Genomic DNA, 22,143 nt, shown 5'->3' on the forward strand with positions numbered 1-22,143 from the left:
TAGCTCTGATTCTCGACCCCTAGCCTTGGAACCTCCATATGCCACGGGTGTGGTCCTAAAAAGCAAAAATGAAGACTAGACCCTTGTTTGCTCAGCAGCAGATTTTTAGCTTAGAATGCTAGCAAAACAGGTAGGAGATAGGACAAGCAAAGGCATGGCTCAGGACACCAGAGGAACCAGAGGATACTACTGTCTGAGGTTCCTGATTCCTCAGATTTTTTCCTTTCCTCACAATACATACCATGCTACCTCCTGCCCTGACGCATATCTGGTTGCATTCTTGTCAGTGCAAGTTTTCCCTTTACCCAAACCAGTAGAGCTTCATGTATTACAGACCTTATTCCTGCATTAATATGTTATACCCAACTCAAACTATACTTAATTCATAATATTCTGTAGGAGAAATGCATGTATTTAGCTACTGAATTGTAGAGACCATAGTGCAGTATACTGTATAAAGATAACACTGAGAAAATCCATGGAATCCATGAGTAGAGATAGAAATAATGCTGAGAAAATGTGTGTATAATAAACAAGGTCCTATGGTTAGCATAGAGAATTATATTCAGTGTCCTATGGTAAACTACAATGGAAAAGAATATGTAAAAAAAGGACACACACACACACACATATATATATACACACACATACATACATACACACACACATTTCAAGTGTAAAGTGTTAACACACAAAATTAAATTTACAGCAAAAATTAACACAATGTTGTAAATAAACTACAATTTACAAAGAATACATGTAGGAGTTCCCTGGTGGCTCAGTGTATTAAGGATCCAGCATTGTCATTGCAGTGGCTCTGGTTACAGCTGTGGCACAGGTTTGATCCATGGCCTGGGAACTTCTGCATGCTCTAGGTGTGGCCAACAAACAAAACAAAACAAACAAAATACATGCATAAAGATAATGCTAGAGAGTTTTAATCAAGAGTCTTAGCTCTCAGGTAATAGAAGCCATCTGCAGTTAGGCTGAGCCAAAATGGAAAATGTTCTTATAAAGATATTGGGATGTTTCATGCACCTCAAAGACTCTGGAAGAGGATGAAATCAGGAACTGGAAAAATATCAGGACTTTCTTTATCTCTGTTTCTCTCTTAGTATCTGCTTCATTCTCCTTTTCTCTATAGATCTGCCTTCTCTGATTCTCTAGTCTACATGGTGAAAGCCCTACTGTTGCCCCCCAGTTCTTGAGATTACTTGTTAGTTCTGTTCATTTCTTCCCTTAGACTAACTTGTTTCACTGTCTCTACACCCCAATTCTAAATTCTAAACCCCTCAGGAATTTGATTGTTTCCATGTGAGTCAGTGTATTCCCTGGAGCCCGTCCCCTGTAGCCAATGAAGTAGGATTTTAAACTCAGACACAGTGGTGGAAGTCAACCTCTATAGAACTTCTGTGGCTTGGGGCTAGACGCTATTGTCCACAGGGTAGTAGAATCACTGTAAGCTTGAAGTATGAAACCTTAGTATGCTTCTACCTAGAGGCTAAAGACTAATTTTAAGAGGTGATAGAAGAAGTAGTTATTTAGTGAGAAATTGAATGGATTTCCTCCTTATGAAAATTGTATTTTCCCTTTGTTGTTGTCACTACCAGAGAGCCTTGTGTTTTATTACTCTCTATACCAATTTGTATCTTTTTCTTCATTGGCTCATGGCTTTAGAGATAACATCCAAGATGATACCTATTATCATTTTTGACATATGCAGTCTTTAAGAACTCATTCTTTGTGTCAAATATAACTACCTTTTTAATACTATGTGACTAGGTAATAAGCCTTTCTTACTCTCGGTGCCTCACTCATCCAAGATCTGATTCTGCCAAATAAGTTGTTGGGCTTTGGTGAGGCAGAATTGGAGAATGGGCAATGAAAGACTATAGAGGCAGCAGGAAAGGAAAAACTTAGTAGTCCATCCTGCCAAAACACCCAAAACTATCCTCAAGTCTTCTACATGACAATTAAGGCACCACCAGCTACTTAGATATTGTTCTTGATTCTTCTCTCCTCCCCTCCCTGGTGCCCTTACCATGTCTAGTACATCAAGTGTTGTGACTCCAATTGGAAAATACATGCTGAATGTGTCTACTTGTTTCCCTTCCCACAAGTGTTAGCCAGATCCAAGCCACTATGATCTGTCACTTGGACTACTGCAATATCATCCTCATTCCTTGCCTGCAGCTCTTACTTTTTCACAATCTATACCACATGGCAAATAAAGTGCTATTATTAAATTCTGATTGTATAGTCATGAGAGAGTATCTTGAATCAAACTTATTTATATTCCTCCTGTAAACAACCAGATGGACAAATAATATGAGGCAAAGATTTTGGACATTATTAAGTAATAATCAGCATAGAAATTTGAAATTCATCCTTGAGAGAATGAAAACAAATGAGGTGATCCCTAGAATAGTCCTGGCTTTATGCCTCGAGGTGCACTTCCCAAGTGCAGTGCAGGAAGAAGGATCCCAAGAGGACAGCTATAGTCTTACTAAATTAAGGAAGCAGAGATCAGAGTTTTAGAATGGTCATCTGAAATAATCATTTCTCTTCTTTATTCTATTAATGTGGTAAGGTAATTTACATTGACTGACTTATGAATGTTGAAACCTACTATAGATTTTTGGGATAAGTCGCATTTGCTTGGGATTTATCCCTTTTCTTGTATTCCCCAGTTTTCTTATTCCCATAATGCTGCAGAATTTATCATTTTCCAAAATGCTGCCTAAACACTAGTTCATGGGTTTTTGCTTCTCATACTCTCTCCACTCTTTCTTTGGAAACTCTTAGCCCATTTTGCTTATTTAGCGAATATTCTGAAACAGTTGTCAATATGAAGTCTGATTTTATACATGTATGGGAAATTCAAGCAGTTCACTGAAGATTATCTTTTGGTATTAGGAAAATACTCAGTTTATTTTTAAAGAGAACCATATTTCTGTTGTGTTAGGCATTAGTAATAGCACTCCAAAACTTGAGTTATTTTGTTCATTGTTAGATAAAATTTCTGAAAAATGGAAGTCAAAAAGGAGTAAGACACATTTCTTTAAACAATAAACTAGGGGAAAATGGTGTTATTAGGTAGGATTCTTTTTTTGACAACAGACAGGACTCCAACTCAAACCAGATTAGGCAAAAGAAATTTTATTATTAGGTAGCTCATGGAAGAACTGAACACTGAGACTTGCAGGAAGGGCATTGATGTGGCTATGCTTCTACTAACTAAATCCTGTGACTCAAATATCAGGACTCTCTTCAACTCTAGTCTCTGCCTCTCTCTGCTTTAGCTTCATTTTTTGTATTACTCAATGAATTTATTACATTTATAATTGTACAATGATCATCACAATCCAATTTTATAGGATTTCTATCCCACAACCCCAGTGCACCCCCCACCCCCCCCAAACTGTCTCCTTTGGAAACCATAAGTTTTTCAAAGTCTGTGAGTCATTATCTGTTCTGCAAAGAAATTTAGTCTGTCCTTTTTTCAGATTCCACATGTCAGTGAAAGCATTTGATGTTGGTCTCTCATTGTATGGCTGACTTCACTTAGCATGATAATTTCTAGGTCCATCCATGTTGTAAAAAATGCTGGTATTTCATTCATTTTAATGGCTGAGTAATATTCCATTGTGGATATGTACCACATCTTCTTGATCCACTCCTCTGTCGATGGACATTTAGGTTGTTTCCATGTCTTGGCTATTGCAAATAGTGCTGCAGTGAACATCGGAGTACATGTGTCTTTGCGAGTCGTGGTTTTCTCTGGGTAGATGCCCAGGAGTGGGATTGCTGGATCAAATGGTAGTTCTATGTTTAGTTTTCTGAGGAATCTCCATACTGTGGTTGCACTAATTTACAATCCCACCAACAGTGTAATAGGGTTCCTTTTTCTCCACACCCTCTCCAGCACTTATTGTTTGTAGACTTTTGGATGATGGCCACTATAAGGTGGTACCTCATAGTGGTTTTGATTTGCATTTCTCTAATGATGAGTGATGTTGAACATCTTTTCATGTGTTTTCTGGCCATTTGTATGTCTTCCTTGGAGAACTGTCTGTTTAGATCTTCTGGCCACTTTTTGATGGGGTTGTTTGTTTTTTTGGGATTGAGCTGCAGAAGGTGTTTATAAATTTTGGAGATTAATCCCTTGTCAGTTGATTCATTTGCAAATATTTTCTCCCATTCTGTGCGTTGTCTTTGTGTTTTGTTTAGGGTTTCCTTTGCTGTGCAGAAACTTTTAAGTTTAATTAGGTACCATTTGTTTATTTTTATTTTTACTGTCATTACTCTAAGAGGTGGATCTGAGAAGACGTTGCTGTCATTTATGTCAGAGAGTGTTTGCCTATGTTTTCCTCTAAGAGTTTTATAGTGTCTAGTCTTATATCTAGGTCTTCAATCCATTTTGAGTTTATTTTTGTGTATGGTGTTAGGGAGTATTCTAATTTCATTCTTTACATGTGGCTGTCCAGTTTTCCCAGCATCACTTATTGAACAGGCTGTCCTTTCTCCATTGTCTATTCTTGCCTCCTTTGTCATAGATTAGTTGCCTGTAGATGCGTGGGTTTTATTCTGGACTTTCTATCATGTTTCACTGATCTATGTTTCTGTCTTCATGCCAGTACCATATGGTTTTGATGATTGTTGCTTTGTAGTATAGCCTGAAGTGAGGGAGCCTGATTCCTCCAGCTCCATTTTTCTTTTTCAGGGTATCTTTGGCTATTCTGGGTCTTTTGTGCTTCCAAACAAACTTTAAAATATTTTGTTCGAGTTCTGTGAAAAATGTCTTTGGTAATTTGATAGGGATTGCATTGAATCTGTAGATTGCCTTGGGTAATATAGTCATTTTGATAATATTGACTCTTTCAATCCATGAGCATGGTATATCTTTCCATCTATTTATGTCATCTTTGATTTCTTTCATTAGTGTCTTATAGTTTTCAGGGTACAGGTAACCTATGTTGGCTGTGTAGATAATTAAAATTGTTACATCTTCTTCTTGGATTTGTCCTTTGATCATTATGTAGTGACCTTCCTTGTCCCTTAAAATATTCTTCATTTTAACATCTATTTTTCTGTTATGAGTATTGCTACTCCAGCTTTCTTTTGATTCCCGTTTGCATGGAATATTTTCTTCCATCCTCTCACTTTCAATTTGTATGTGTCCCTAGAAGTGAAATGGGTCTCTTGGAGACAGCACGTATATGGATCTTGTTTTTATATCCATTCAGCCAGTCTGTGTCTTTTGGTTGGGGCATTTAGTCCATTAACATTTAATTATTGATATGTATGTTCTTATTGCCATTTTATTAATTGCTTTGGATTTGTTTTTGTTGCTCTTTTTTCTTCCCTTCTTCTCTTGTTTTCTCCTCTTGTGGTTTGATGATTATCTTTAGTGTTGTATTTGAGTTGATTTTTCTTATTTGGGTATCAATTGTAGATTTTTGGTTTGCAGTTACTCTGAAGTTTTGATATGAGTGTATATATCAGATATTAGAGTATATGTAAGAGTATATATATAAGATTGTTTTAAGTTGTTGGTCTCTTAATTGCAAGTTCATCTCCAGTGTCCTGCATTTGTACCCACCTCTTGTCATGATTTCTGATTTTGGTGGCATAGTTGTGCATGGATGATTTCATATCTTTACTGTATATATACCTTTACCAGTGACACTTGTTATTTGTGGTATTTTTGTTTCTGATTGCGGATTTTTCTTTTCTGCCTAGAGAAGTTCCTTTAGTATTTGTTGTAAAGCTGGTTTATTGTTGCTGAATTCTCTTAGCTTTTGCTTATCTGTGAAGCATTTGATTTCTCCTTCAAATCTGAATGAGAGCCTTGCTGGATAAAGTAATCTTGGTTGGAGGTTTTTTCCTTTCATCGTGTTAAGTATATTGTGCCACTCCCTTCTGGCCTGCAGAGTTTCTGCTGAAAAATCTGCCAATAACCTTATTGGGGTTCCCTTGTATGTTACTTGTTTCTTTTCCCTAGCTGCTTTCAAGATTTTCTCTTTGTCTTTAATTTTGGTTAGTTTGATTAATATGTGTCTTGGGGTGTTCCTCCTTGGGTTTATTTTATGTGGTACTCATTGTGCTTCCTGGATTTGAGTGAGTGGTTCCTTTCCCATGTGAGGGAAGTTTTCGGCTATTATCTCTTTGAGTATTTTTTCTGTCCCCTTTTCTCTCTCTTCTCCTTCTGGCACCCCTCTAATATGGATGTTGGTGCGTTTAACATTGTCCCAGAGATCTCTGAGACTCCCTTCACTTGTTCTCAATCTGTTTCTCTTTTCTGTTCCGCATCTGTGATTTCCACTAATCTGTCCTCCACCTCACTTATTCATTCTTTTGCCTCCTGTGTTCTGCTGTTGGCTTCTTCTAGTGAATTTTTTATTTCAGTTATTGTATTTTGCATCTCCTTGTTGAAGTTTTAAATCTTGTATCTCTTTGGTCAGTGTTTCCTGTAAGTTATCCATCTTTGCCTCCAGTTTATTTCCATTGCCTTGCATCATCTTCAGCATCAACAGTCTAAAGTCTTTCTCCTGGATGCTGAGAATCTCCTCATTGCTTAGCTGATTTTCTGGGGTTTTTCCTTTCTCCCTCATCTGAGTTATAGTTCTCTGTCTTTTCATTTTTATAGGTTTTTGGTGTGGTGACCTTTTTACAGATAATAGAATTGTAGCCTCTCTTACTTCTGGTGTCTGCCCCCCTTGTGGCTGAAGTCAGCATGGGGACTGGCTGTAGGCTTCCTGATGGGACGGGCTGATGCCTGCCCACTAGTAGGTGGAGCTGATTCTAATCCCTCTGGTGGGTGGGGCTTAGTCTCTGTGTGCCTGGGGGTCTTTTAGGCAGCCTGTTTACTGAGGGGCGGGGCTGTGATCCCACCTGGATTGTTGTTTGCCCTGGGGCTTCTCAGTGCTGACTGATGGGTGAGGCCAGATTTTCCCAAAATGGCCCCCTCCAGAGAAAGGCAGCTGCTGAATATTCCCAAGAGCTTTGCTTCCAATGTCCTTCCCCCACAGCAAGCCACATTCACCCCTGTTTTCCCAGGATGTCCTCCAAGAACTGCAGTCAGGTTTGACCCAGATTCCAATGGAGACCTCGCTCTTCCCTGGGACCCAGTGCACGTGAAGGTCCGTGTGTGCCTTTTAAGAATGGGGTCTCCATTTCCCCCAGTCCTGTGGAGCTCCTGCACACAAGCCCCACTGGCCAGATGCTCCAGGGGCTCTTTCTCCCAGTGCCAGGTCCCCGCATGTGAGGGTTTGATGTGGGGCTCAGACCTCTCACTCCTGTAGGTGAGTCTCTGTGAACCAGTTAGTTTTCAGTCTGTGGATCTTCCCACCTGAGAGGTATGGGGTTGTTTATATTGTGAAATTGCCCCTCCTACCTCTTGATGTGGCTTCCTCTTTGTCTTCTGGAGTAGGGTATCTTTTTTTAAGGTTTCCTGTCCATTTGGGTGGAGATTGCTCAGCCTTTAGTTGTGAATTTTGTTGTTTTTAGAAGAGAAGTTGAGCTCCAGTCCTTCAATTTAACATATGGAAAGAAAGCTCTCTGGGAGTTCCCTCTGGGCTCAGTGGGTTGGAGATCTGGCATTGTCACTGCTGTGGCTCTGGTTGCAGCTGTGGCATGGCTTCAGTCCCTGGCACCACAACTTCCACATGCCACAGGCATGACCAAATAAATAAATAAAGAGAAGTTCTTGCTGTGGTGCAATGGTATCAGTGTTGTCTCTGTGGTGCCAGGATGCAGGTTTGATCCCCAGCCCGGCACAGTGGGTTAAAGGATCCAGTGTTGCCATAGCTAGGACACAACCGTGACTTGGATCTGATCCCTGGCCCTGGAACTCCATGTACCATGGGGTGGCCAAAAGATAAAAAAATTTTGAAAGAAAGAATCAAAGTCAGCTAGCTAGTTTTGGCTATATGTACACCAGGGATGCTGGTAAAAAGATAATTAAGCAACTCTGTGATAACATCCAAATTGTAGCAGGAGATGGACTTCTGGATCAGGAATGTTGTGAAAGGCTATTTTTGCTTCCATTTTCTTTATTGCAGTCTGCCTTAAAGCTATGAAGGAAGTTTTTTTGTTTTTTTGTTTTTTTTTTTTTTAAGTAATCATGGGATATTTTATTTACAGAAGTAATATGTCTGGTTATCCTAATAGGCATTTGGATTTGGTCTTTGTTCTCAATCTGATAATGTATGTTTATATAAGAATCTTTATAATTGTGTATGTAAATTACTTTTTGTGTGATTAAATTATATTACAATTCATAGTCCAAAATATTTGCTCTCTGGGTTTTGGAAAATTATTTCTCCCTGTACTCCTTGTATATGCAGAACACATAGATTTTTTTAGGCTTCATATCTCTAATCTTTATATCTTTTTTTTTTTTTTTTGTCTTTTTGTCTCTTTAGGGCCACACCCGAAGCATATGGAGGTTCCCAGTCTAGGGGTCTAATCAGAGCTATAGCTGCTGGCTTATGCCAGAGCCACAGCAACGCCAGATCTGAGTCACATCTGCATACTACACCACAGCTCACGGCAATGCCAGATCCTTAACCCACTGAGCAAGGCCAGGTACTGAACCCACAACCTCATGGTTCCTAGCCGGATTTGTTTCTGCTGCGCCATGATGGGAACTCCTCTAATCTTTATATCTTAATGATAAAGTAATTCAGTCCATAGCATCTCTTATAAATTCATACTTATGTAGGTATTTGGAAGAACTGTTTAGTCAAAAATAGTCTGTTCTCAGAAACATCAGTGTATAATGTAGAATAGTAACTCACCCTTTATAATTTATTCTTTGATGTGCATAATGTTTTATAATTGTTTTTAATGTCTCTTGCCATAGCTTTGTGACATTAGGGCATAGCATTATGCAAATTGAATTTAATTATAGCCCTGGAAGGCTTAATGTTAATACCCTTTCCCTCTCCTCCTCTCTCCCTCCCTCCTTTCCCCCATGCCCCTTCTCTTTCTTTAGCCACACACACCGCTCTCAAAGAACTTGACTTTTTTTTGGCATCTCTTCCCTATTTCTCATTCAACGTTATCCCTGAAGTTTATTATTCTGTTAGATTCTATCATGAATATACTATGAATATGGGTCAGAGTAAGTCCCATATTTTCATTTATTAAAAAATTGGGCTGTGAGATTAAAAATAATCATTGGGTATTCATGGTTATGCTAATCGGTTTTTATTTTTCTTTTTTTGTTACTTGGAACTTTGAGATATAATCAGAATTGGGAAGGACTTGATACAGAGTCATGAAGGTTTCTCAGTCTTATCAAGACTACAGTGTTACAATCTCTGATAATAATAACTGAGCTATAATGAGTGCCTGCCATGTGCCAGGCACTGTGCTAAGTATTTTTTTTTAATTAAAAATTTTTTTAAAGGCCGCACCCACAGCATATGGAGGTTCCCAGGCTAGGGGTTGAATTGGAGCTACAGCTGCCAGCCTACACCACAGCCACAGCAATGCCAGATCCTAGCTGCGTCTGTGACTTACACCACAGCTCACAGCAACGCCAGATCCTTAACCCACTGAGCGAGGCCAGGGATCGAATCCGCAACCTCTGCTGTGCCACGAGGGGAATTCCTATGCTAAGTATTTTACACACATGATATTGATCACTATATTAATAGCAAAGTCAGTTGATCACCTTTTACAGATGAGAAAGCTGAGGCTGATGAGAGATTCATTATCACACTTGAGGTCACACAGCTGGTAAGTGATAGAGCCTGAATTTAACTTCAGATTTGTCTGTATCTAAATCCTTTTCTTCACTCGCTGTATAAATTTGTCTCTCAACCGGCAATTGTTATAAATACCTGAGGAGATACACAACTACACAGAGGCAGCCAAAACTGAAAACATTTCTATTTTTAAACATGTCAAGTGTTTTAGACTTCAAAAATTTTGAAATAGAATTATAGAAGTGTTTGTTAAAATTCTAAATCTAATTGTTCGTGTTTCTAGTGGAAAATTGATAGTCTTGTCTTCAATGTAATAGTTACCAAGAATGGATTTTCTATCTCTAGTTATAAGACAAAATTGGCTGCAGCATTGGCAAGATGTCGAATCAAACATGATGCCCTTTCAATTTACCACATTCTTCCAGAAACAGTTAGGAACCAGGAATTAAGGGCCTCCACTTTGCCACTTTATGCTTGGATAAATACTTGTAAAATCAGGTAAGAGTTCTAATTAAATTCTTTATTGAAGTCACTTGACTTTCAGAATAATGTGAGAGGAAATATTACCTTTTTAATGGATGGTGGGGGCTATTGTGGGGGTGTGATTGAGGAATCATAGTTTATTAGTTCAGGATCTTATCACTAGATTACCAAAGGAAATTACGTGAATGTGCTAACTTTTTTGTCACTAATTATTTTCCAACTTGTTGGCTAAAATGATAAATTCCATTAGGTGTAATGGAATATGTAGTGATATTTATTGTAGGAAAAAGATGCTATTGTTAAATATATTTTTAATGTATTATATTTGTAATTACAACCTAATGTTGTATATTTACAGCCTTGAAGAAGTTTATAATAGTTTGAAGAAAAGAGGCTATAATAAAGTCAAATCTGTATTGCATATTGATAATAAAGTCTTTGCTGTGGATCAACATTGCTATGATGTCTTAATTTTTCCATCTCATCTTAAAAATGATCTTCTAAATATAGATCTTTTCAAAGATTTTAAACTTATATTTCAGGTAAACATTTACTTTCACTGTGATTCTCAATAATCCTACTTATCTAAAGAATTCCTCCACTTAAAAATAAAACCTAACAAATGGGTTGTATTTTATATAGGTTTTTAAGGAGGTTTATAAGGCCTAATTTTCACCTTGAGTAAAATGAATGCCCCTACAATCATGTTCCTGTTATACTTTGGCATCTTAGCCCCGTGTGAAATGAGCATTTTGAAAAGAACATTTTCTCCTTCCTAGACACCATGGGGTGGGGGAGGTTGAGGGGGACTTGTACTGGCTGCATCTGAAAGGCTGTTTTTCTTTTTCAAGGGAGGATTCAAAAGAAGGCACAATGATTCCTTTTCTTCCTTCCATTTCTGGGGAAGATGCTGGTGCCATCCTGCATTTGAAAATGCTGTGTGTAATACTTGCCCATTATCTCCTTACTGTTGTCTTACACCTGTGGTTTGTAAGACATGTATCGTGGCTATCAGTGAAGGAGGAGAATATGAGGTGTAATGTGGTTTCAATAGAATAAGAAAGAAAATTCCCAAGAGATTAAGTTAAATTAATTTTTAGGACCTTAGATTCCAATTCTTACTTCAAATTCAACTTTGTCTTCTAAGCTTAATCCCTTCCCTGCACCCACATTCTTGGGCAGAGTCTTTCGGCCTTATTTTGTAATGATACCTTCTCAAGCACTGAGATCAGCTGCAGAAACTCATCTGTGTAGCCCCCTTTTATAAGCTTGTCATCCATCGTTTAATCTCTGTGCACTAGCAGCAATTTAGATGACAGCGTAATGGGAAAGAAGGACTGGCAGTAGCAGATGAATGCATTTTCATGAAGGCTTAAGAATGGGAGCTAAGACAGGACATTGGTAACCTGTTACACATTTGGGGGATTTTAGCATTGCCTTATCACTGTTTAAAAGTTAAATGATAGCAGTCATGATTTAGGCCAAAGTTTGGATGTTGTTTTAAATCAGTTTATATCAGTTACCTTTGTTAACATTACATTTTATCATATATTAAGATGTTTAAAACTCACATGGGTTAGGTATCTCTTCAACATTCCCACCAATACTTTGTGTTACCTAAGGCAAAAAAAAAAAAAGTAAATACATGCTTCTAGTCAAACCCTTTGAAATTCTAATCATACCATTGTCTTGTAGGACAAATCTCGAAGTCTCGCTGTCCATTCTGTAAAGGCTTTATTAAATATGGATGATGATATCTTAATGGTCAATACGGGTTCATGGTACACAGTTGCCCATATGTCAATCTTAACAAATAATAATACCTCAAAAATATTTGTATGTGGGGTACAATCACAAGCTAAGGATCCTGACCTGAAGAAGCTTTTCACAAAAATGGGATGTAAAAGTATGTACACATATTTATTTGTTTGGCATTAATATTCTCTAAGATTCAGAAATATTAATAAATATTTGAATTTGTATTTTTTCATAATGTAAAACTCTATATATGAACTATACTCTGAAATCCTCACTAATCCATATTATATTGTGCTGTTCTTATTGCTTAACATTGGTTAAACAACTGCAGTTAAAATTAATATATTGGCACTTTGGTATATTGCTTGACATTTAGCTACTATACAATTTGAGGTTCAGATAATGATTAAAGCAAGTGGTAAAAATTGTCTTTTTTTTTTTTTTTTTTCTTTTTAGGGCCACACCTGCAGCGTATGGAAGTTCCCAGGCTAGGGGTTGAATCAGAGCTATAGCTGCCGGCCTGTGTCACAGCAACTTGGGAATCGAGCGGAGTCTGTGACCTACACTCCAGCTCATGGAAATGCCAGATCCTTAACCCATTGAGTGAGGCCAGGGATCGAACCCACATCCTCATGGATACTAGTTGGATTTGTTTCTGCTGAGCCACAATGGGAACTCCCTGTCATCTTTTAATAAATAAGAACACAATCATAGGAGTGCTTAAGGGACAAAGATAAAATCTAGGATCAGATGCTAAATCCTTAGGCTTCTTATTTTAATTAATTAATTTATCTATTTTTTGCTTTTTAGGGCTGCTCCTGTGGCATATGGGGGTTCCCAGGCTAGGGGTCTAATCAGAGCTATAGCTGCTGGCTTATGCCAGAGCCACAGCAACGCCAGATCTGAGTCACATCTGCAAACTACACCACAGCTCACGGCAATGCCAGATCCTTAACCCACTGAGCAAGGCCAGGGATCGAACTCACAACTTCATGGTTCCTAGTCGGATTTGCTTCTGCTGCACCAGGCTTCTTATTTAAAAAAAAAAAAAAAAAAAAAAAAAATTTCTGTTGGATCATGCTGTGACAAAAGATAACATTTTATTATAGGCTCAATGAGGCTGAAAAACTAAACAAATCTTTTTACAGATTCACAGGGTCTGAGAGACAGTAAGTAGAATTGAGTTATCTGCAATGGACAACTGTATAGCATAACTTCTTTTTTCCCCTGGTGAAAACAGAATATAGAAGGGTCTATAACAAATAGGAAAGGGAAATAACCAGCACTGAGCATTTACTGTACACTAGGCATCCTGCTAAGCCTAACTATGTTATCTCAATCTTCATGACAATTAGAGAGCTGTTGGCATTATTATCCCATTATACAGATAATGAAATGGAGGATTAGACAGACGAAGTCGCATAGATAGTAAATAGTGAAATTGGGAGTCAGACTTGGGCGTTCTTGCCTCTGAAACCCAATTCCCTACATTACATTACATCACACTACTTTAAATGGAATCAGAAGTTCTGAATGGAAGTTTTAAATTATATTTTATGTAGAAGATATTTAAACTTCAAAATTGTACTTTAAAGTGAAGGAGAAAGAACTCTGTTAAGAGAATTCATGTACGACCTTTAGGATGTTATCAGAGAAGAATCCTCTTTTCTGACTGCATTAAAATGACTTTTTGTTGGGTTGAGGATTTAAAAATGAACAATGATAAATTACATATTGCATTAACATTTTTAATTAATATATTTACATTTTCTTTGCTTTTTCTACCAGATATTGAAATCCTTCATGAGACGTTTATTAACCTTGAATCAAAGGATCATAGATTACAGAAAGTTAAAGTAATTCTACTGCTCCCTCGTTGTTCAGGACTGGGTGTTAGTAATCCAGTAGAATTTATTTTAAATGAGCATGAAGGTACTTGTTTTAATTTTTAATTTCTAAATTATTGATATGCAGTTCTGAATAATTGAAACTTAATATCTTTAAATGAAATTATTTGAAATCATTTAAAATGACAGAGGCATCTGATTAATGAATAGCTTCCAGTTATAAAGCACTTATTATATATAAAGTATTTTACTTCTATTACCTCATTTAATCTTTGTACCAATTCTGTGAGATATGAGCAAGGAGGATATTCAAAATGTTTAATAATTTGAGTGATACAGGCAGTCAGAAAAATGATGGCCAGTTTGCTATTCTGGTATATAGCAGAGCTCGAGATATAGGCACTAAAATTTATCAGCATTTTATAGATGAAAAACTGAGGTCAGATTCATTCATTTTTATAAGGTCACATAACTAGTTGGTAACAGAGCTAGGATTCAGATTTAGATCTGTCTGACTCTGGATCCTGTGCTCTAAAATGATCCCAATTAAATTATAGCAGACTATTTCAAACACCATTCACCCTCAGTATGTATGTGGATGATATGAATATTAATTATGAGAATATTTATTTGCATTTTTAATAAATTAAGCAATATTATTTAATATTAACATTTATTGAACACTTACATATAAGGCACTGAACTAAGCACCTTGCTTGGATTATTTCATCAAATCCTCACAAGAACTAAATGAAGGAGTTACTCTTATTATTTCTGTTTTACAAATACATAATCTGAGGCTCAGAGAAGTTGAAGCCTTTCATAGTCTTTTGAATAATAAGTTTCAGAGCCTCGATTTAAACACAATTGCTCTGACTCTGGTGCTTCGAATCATGCTGTCATTCACAGTATGTTAACTGAAAGTGATTCTTACTCTAATCCCTTGCTTATATTGAAAAGCATAGATAAGATTAACTAGAATATTAGACAAAGACGACATACCACTAACATTCAGAATATGCCGAAAGCTGTTTTCTTTTTCTAGCAAGGGCAGAATTAAAAATGAACAAAAAGAAATTGAGGGAAAAAAACTAATATTTATTTATTTATTTGCCTTTTATAGGGCTGCTCCCGCAGCATATGGAGGTTCCCAGTCTAGGGGTCTCATCGGAGCTGTAGCTGCTGGCCTATGCCAGAGCCACAGCAACACCAGATCTCAGCCGCGTCTGCGACCTACACCACAGCTCACGGCAACGCCGGATCCTTGACCCACTGAGGAAGGCCAGGGACCGAACCCACAACCTCATGGTGCCTAGTCGGATTCGTTAACCACCCTGCCACAACGGGAACTCCAAGAAACTAATATTTATTGAATACAACTGTGTCCCAATCAGTATTCTAGGTAGTGTTCATGCAGTGTAGTTTAATATTCACAATAACTTTGTGTGAGGATAGTGTTATTTAATTATCTCTATTTTATAAAGGAAAAAAACCCCACAAGATTCAGAGAAATTTAGCAAGTTGCCTGAGATCATGTAGCTAGAAAATAGGGAAGATAGAATTCAAATTCAGATTAGATAACACATTCAACTATACTGCACTATAGAAAGTATTCCACCATACCACAGGATTTTTAACTGGACTTACATTGAACCATGTGGAATTCTGTCTTGCTGCAGAAAATTTCCTTCCAAGAGAGTTAAGCAGAAGAATAACCAACTCATGTAGGAGTATGGTAGTCTGAGAAAATTCTTATACTACAGAAGTTGGGAAATGATTAAAGAAGAAGAATTGGACTTTGAAAGAGGCAGGAAGAAATACTGCAGCCACAATAAGCACTGCAGTCAAGAGAACTAGAGCTTAGAACTATGAGACTCTGGCTTTATCCTGGCCATCTTGAAGTGGGGATGCAGAACAAAATAAACCATAGGTTAAAAATAAGCTAGAGGCTGGAGGGAAAAGCCCAAAGGGAACTACAAATGACAGAAAGAGGGAAAATAAAAAGTTTCTGAGATGTTTCTAATATTTTGAAAGCCTTGGTGAAGAAGTGACAGGATAAGCCAGAAGCGGTCTTTGGCAAACCTGGAAAAAAGAAGGGTTTTGAAGGAAGCTGTACTCTGAGGAGGAATGGCCAGAACAAATAAGGAACTGCTGACTACTGATTATTAGTAGGTAGAATATTAGTCATAAATTTAGTGGGGATGACTCCAAAAGACTTAGTCATGAGAAATTATAAATTAGAACATTTTAACATTGAAAAATATTAATGGTTTTCATAAAAATCCCACTTGAATATATAAAGTTGATCTTTGGTAATAACTTGGAATTATTTTTAAATTGGTGAAAAAGGTAAATGGCATGATTTTAGAATATAGTAATATGTAAATAGTCCTTTAAAAATTGGTTAAAGAGTTAGAAAAATATGAAGTGTGAAGCTAAACCAGAGATGGGATTAAGATGGCAGAATAGAAGGACTGAAGCTCACCTTCTCTCGTAAAAACTAAATTGGAAAAAAATGGAGTTTAATTAACCTTCAGTGATATTCCTGGAATGGGGAACAGCCAAATTTATGGTATAAATAATTGGCTCTCCAGGGAGTTATTGAGAGGCAGAAAGAAACAGAGGTTAGAAGTTTGGTCAGATTTCCAATGAGAATCTGGCTCTAAACTAGTAGCTATGTGATCTCGGACAGTTGTTTAATGTATGCTTAAACAGGTTTATCAATGTTATAAGAGGTAATAATGCTTCAAGGGGTTGCTGAATAAAATAATCTATATAAAATATTATTCACCATATCTTATATTATCAAGAAATATATTAAAAATAGTTTTAGAAATTTAAAAAATTACTATAAGAATCTCCTAATCTGTTGGTTTCTTAATCTGTTATGAAGACATATGTGTTTCCCTGAAGTTTTTCTTTCAAAATTTTCTTAGGGAATAATAACTGTATCTTTTTGTGTTCTTTCTTACTCAGAGCTGACTATAGCCCACCAGTTTCTACCTTGGAAAACAAAATCTTTTTTCCCTCTATTAGTCTCCAGACTGATTGCATTCTATCTTCTGTACTAAATGACTTATTTTGGCTCGTTGGATGACTGCATCATATGAACTTAGGACAAAAAAGGAAAAATAATATTAAAATGAAGCAAAATTACTTTTGTCAATTCAGTTCTTAAAATTTTAAATCAGCATTTTTATAATACTGTCTATCTAGTTTTAATATTTTCCATGAAACTCATTAATAGGAAAATGATTAAAAAATTAAATAGTATGATAATAGCAGTATATGAAAAAACATTTGATAGTGGCATATTTGATATCATTTATTTGCTTTTAGATACAGGTTTACTTAAAGATTTCTCTCAAGGAGGCACATCAGAAGATAAACTTCATGTTCTTGCTCAACAGCAATATGAACAGCTAACACATGCAATGAAATGTAAGTTTATTATCAGTGCAATCTGAAAATATATTGTAAATCTTAGAAACATTAGTACTTCATTTATCTATTATAGTCAGGCAATGATGTATGGACCATAAGTAAATTTTCCAGAACACCAGTCTTAGTTCCTTCAAATAACAAAATATTTATTTTTACCAATTTAATTTGTCTTAAACATAAGCTTTACTTTAATTTTATTTATTTTTTATTTTTTTATTTTTGTGGTCTTTTTGCCTTTTCTAGGGCCGCTCCCGTGGCATATGGAGGTTCCCAGGCTAGGGGTCGAATCGGAGCTCTAGCCGCCAGCCTACGCCTGAGCCACATCTGCAGCCTACACCACAGCTCACAGCAACGCCGGATCTTTAACCCACTGAGCAAGGCCAGGGACCGAACCTGCAACCTCATGGTTCCTAGTCAGATTTGTTAACCACTGCGCCATGATGGGAACTCCATACTATAATTTTTAACATAGGTTAACAAGAATAATTAACAGTTTCTTAATGCTGAAGTGAAATGCTTATGTACTGTCTTGTACAGTTTCATCTTTTGTATTTCTATTCTTTGTTGTGTTTTTTTGTTTGTGTGTGTGTGGGTTTTTGTTTTTGTTTTTTTTTTTGTCTTTTTGTCTTTAGGGCCACACTTATGGCATATGGAGGTTCCCAGGCTAGGGGTCCAATCTGAGCTGTAGCCGCCGACCTACACCAGAGCCACAGCAACTCGGGATCCAAGCCACACCTGCGACCTACACTACAGCTCATGGCAACGCCGGATTCTTAACTCACTGAGCAAGGGCAGGGATCGAACCCGCAACCTCATGTTTCCTAGTCGGATTCGTTAACCACTGAGCCATGACGGGAACTCTGTCTTTGGTGTTTTTTGATGTAACTTTTCTGTAGTCATTGTGGCTGCCCCTAACAATGCTTCTTCAATCCAGATTTTAATCAAACTTTTACTTCTCTTAGTACTGAAAAGAGAATAGAGAGATACAATTACAGATAAAGCCTAGATCTCTTGAAGTCTGAGTAACAAGGCTTTTTAAGTATTTATATTAGATTTGGATTTTGAGTACCAAGGCCCTTCCACACATGGATGTGGAAATCTAGAGAAGTTACATAACTTCTCTAGATGTAGAATTCTCTGAGAAGTTACATAAACTTTTTATTAATTCAGTGCATGTTTATCAAATGCCTACTTTGGGTCGGATATTAAAGTGGTTGTTAGGGAGATGAATGTGGATAAATCCTGACCTCCAAAGACTCAAAAGTAAGTATAGGGTGTAGATAATTGAATGCATAAAGATATAGCATACATGAAGTAGAAAGAAGGCAAAGTAGAAAATACAGAGGAGTTCTGCCCTTTTAATTGATGCTATTAGTAAACATTGATTTGAGTATGATAGTATGTATATGTATGTGTGTAAATGGTTGGTTAGAGTTGGTGAATAATACATTAAAAAAATTCTTTCTCTGATTATTCTGTTTAAAATTACAGTCTCATCTCTTGTAATTAATCATCATCTGTGTCTGCTTTGATTTTCTCTATAGCATTTGTCACCTCCTAATGCTATATAATTTTCCTATTTATTTATATCTAGCAGTACAGCAGAAAATAAGCTCCCTGGGGCAGGGATTTTTGTGTGTATATACTGAATGGCTAGACCAATGGTTAGCATGTAGTAGTTCCTCAATAACTGTGAGTGAGTGGCAGGTAGTAAAACTACCTCATTTTTACAGTTGAAAATCAGACAGTTTAAGTGATTTTTCCCAGGTTCATACCACAGTAAGTAACAGAATTGGCATTCATATCTAAGTCTGCCTGTTTCTAGAGTCCTTTTAACTAATCACACAATATGGCTTGTGAAAGAATGGCTTAAAGTGTCAGTCTTATGGTGATATATGGTATTTGTGTTTGTAATTAGATTGGTCACATTGATTAGATTTTCAGTTTCCATATAATTCGGGTAGATTTACTTATTGGCCACAGACTACTGATACATGCTCTAAAAGGGGAGCTGTGCAAGTGTCTAAAAATCATTCCCATCAAAACCGTGAGGTATTAGTACAAACAGACTGTGTTATTTGAAACCAATAATGATTTGTTTAGGATTGTTAATGGGTTCGTTATATTGATTCCATCTTCTTTAAATATAGTTACTAGAGCTCAAGCAGTTGTTTATTGCACGTGTTCAGTTTATCCAGAAGAAAATGAAACTGTTGTTAAGAAGGCACTGGAATTTCAAGACCCTGGGAGTAAAGTACAACCCTATAGGTAAGAAAGGAAGGATTCTTCTAAACAACTCAACCAAATATTTTTGAAAATGGAAAATTATGATTTTCTAAGCTAGAAGTGGAAGACATTTCACTTCCTTTTTGTTAGACTTTAGTATGACCAAATAGCTTAACTTTTTGTAACTTTAAAGTAGATTCTGGAAAGCTTGGCATGTGCATTCTCTAGTACACTAAAAAGATTCTTCTTGTTTTTAAGTAAGACTAAAGGCATTTGGGCCTTGACTTGATTGATTTCTGGGTAAATTGAGTATAAACTTTACACCCCGAGTTTTATGTAAAACGACTGAAGCATCAAATAACCTTAGAAAGTAGAGAGAAAATTGGATGCTTGTCATTTGAAAACATACATTTCTCAGACCTGTTTAGCCTCTGACACCCACAAGGACTAAGATAAAAATAACCTGGATAACCACAGGAGCTTCTATGGGTAACACTGTAATAAACTAGGTAAATGCTAAATTAAGGGCAAAGAAGAAAAAGAGTAATACTCCATCTGAACTCTGGACATCAAGATAAGAAGTAGACTTAAGAAGATATGACACCAATTAGTTCTTCAAGACCATGACAGTAAGTTATTTTAAAATGTCTCCCATTTTTTACTCAGTTCCATTGTTCTGAACTTTGCTTGTGATTTGTATAGTAGATCTTAATATGTATATAATTTGCTCTCTCCTTTTAATTTGCTGTTTTTCCTTTGCCATTTCACAAGTGAACATGTTAACCACTGTCTTATTTCACTTCTTTACTTCCTTATTGAGTAATTCTTGTTGGTAGCAAATAGCCAACCTTATTTCTGTCAGCTTCTCAATGCAGCATTAACTAAATCACCATCTAGTGGCAAAGAGAATTATTGCAAGTATATAACCGAATTCAACAGTGTGGGGTGACTTGACTTGTCTCTTGTCTGTCAGGGTTTCTAAGAATATAATGTGGCAAAAATAGAGGGACATCTGCGTGCATTTTATTTCATTATATTTTTATTGGTATTTTTATGTTTTAAACTCAGTGAGTTTTATTACATTTATAGTTTTACAACAATCATCACAACCCAATTTTCTAGCATTTCCACCCAAATCCCCAGCCCATCCCCTCCACCCCACACCCTGTCTGCTTTGGAAACCAGAAGTTTTTCAAAATCTGTGAGTCAGTATCTGTTCTGCAAAGAAGTTCATTGTATCCTTTTTTTAGGTTCCACATATAAGTGACATATATATTCATATTCCACATATATATGATGTTGGTGTCTCACTAATAACCTCACTTAGCATGATAATTTCTAGGTCCTTCCATATTGCTGCAAATGCCATTTCATTCCTTTTTATGGCTCAGTCATATTAAATTGTGTATATGTACCACATCTTCTTCATCCACTCCTCTGTTGATGGACATTTAGCTTGCTTCCATGTCTTGGCTATTGTATATATATAGTGCTGCAGTAAACACTGGAGTACATGTATCTTTTCAAGTCATGCTTTTCTCTGAATAGATGCCCAGAAGTGGGATTGCTGGGTCAAATGGCAGTTCTATTTTCAGTTTTTTGAGGAATCCCCATTCTGTTTTCAATAGTGGTTGCACCAGTTTACATTCCCACTTATCAGTGTAATAGGGTTCCCTTTTCTCCACATCCTCTTCAACATTTATTGTTTGTAGACTTTTTTTCTTTTTTCTTTTTAGGGCCATACCCATGGCATAAAGAGTTTCCCAGGCTAGGGGTAAAATTGGAGCAACAGCTTCTGGTCTACACAGCCACAGCAATGCGGGAACTGAGCAGCTTCTGTGACCTACACCACAGTTCATGGCAATACCAGACCCTTGACCCACTGAGTGAGGCCAAGGATCAAACGTGCATCCTCATGGATACTAGTAGGATTTGTTTCTGCTGTGCCATGATGAGAACTCTGTGTAGACTTTTTGATGATGGCCATTCTGGCTGGTGTAAGGTGATACGTCATAGTAGTTTTAATTTGCATTTCTCTAATAATTAGTGATGTTTCGTGTGTGGTTTTTTTTTTTGCCATATGTATGTCTTCTTTGGAGAACTGTCTGTTTAGAACTTCTGCCCATATTTTGATGGGGTTATTTGTTTGTTATTGAGCTAGCTGCAGGAGGTGTTTATAAATTTTGGAGATAAATTCCTTATCAGTTGATTTGCTTGCAAATATTTTCTCTCATTCTGTGGGTTGTCTTTTCGTTTTGTTTAGGGTTTCCTTTGCTGTACAAAACCTGTTAAGTTTATTTAGGTCCCATTTCTTTATTTTTGTTTTTATCATCATTACTCTAGGAGGTGGATCTGAGAGGATACTGCTGTAGTTTATGTCAGAAAGCGTTTGGCCTATGTTTTCCTTTAAGAGTTTTATAGTGTCCAGTCTTATATTTAGGCCTTTAATCATTTTGAGTTTATTTTTGGTATGGCGTTACATGTAATTTCATTCTTTCACATGTAGCTGTTCAATTTTCCCAGCACCACTTATTGAAGGGACTGTCTTTTCTCCACTGTATATTCTTGCCTCCTTTGTCATAGATTAGATGACTGTAGGTGCGTGGGTTTAATTCTGGGCTTTCTATCATGTTTCACTGACCTATATTTCTGTCTTTGTGCCAGTACCG

The 22,143-nt window shown here is 36.8% G+C and overlaps 1 protein-coding gene across 1 annotated transcript in view; it reads left to right on the plus strand.

Annotated features, from left to right (window-relative positions):
- The window catches only part of NSUN7 (NOP2/Sun RNA methyltransferase family member 7), a 94,754-nt gene that overhangs the window by 45,210 nt on the left and 27,401 nt on the right, over positions 1 to 22,143 (plus strand). Inside the window, 6 exon segments of the mRNA XM_047799308.1 lie at positions 10,062 to 10,214; positions 10,558 to 10,741; positions 11,895 to 12,105; positions 13,746 to 13,889; positions 17,144 to 17,245; positions 19,399 to 19,516. Coding sequence (XP_047655264.1) covers positions 10,062 to 10,214; positions 10,558 to 10,741; positions 11,895 to 12,105; positions 13,746 to 13,889; positions 17,144 to 17,245; positions 19,399 to 19,516 — 912 coding nt within the window.

The sequence above is a fragment of the Phacochoerus africanus genome, chromosome 10 (genome assembly GCF_016906955.1).
Source record: "Phacochoerus africanus isolate WHEZ1 chromosome 10, ROS_Pafr_v1, whole genome shotgun sequence".
Taxonomy (NCBI): domain Eukaryota; kingdom Metazoa; phylum Chordata; class Mammalia; order Artiodactyla; family Suidae; genus Phacochoerus; species Phacochoerus africanus.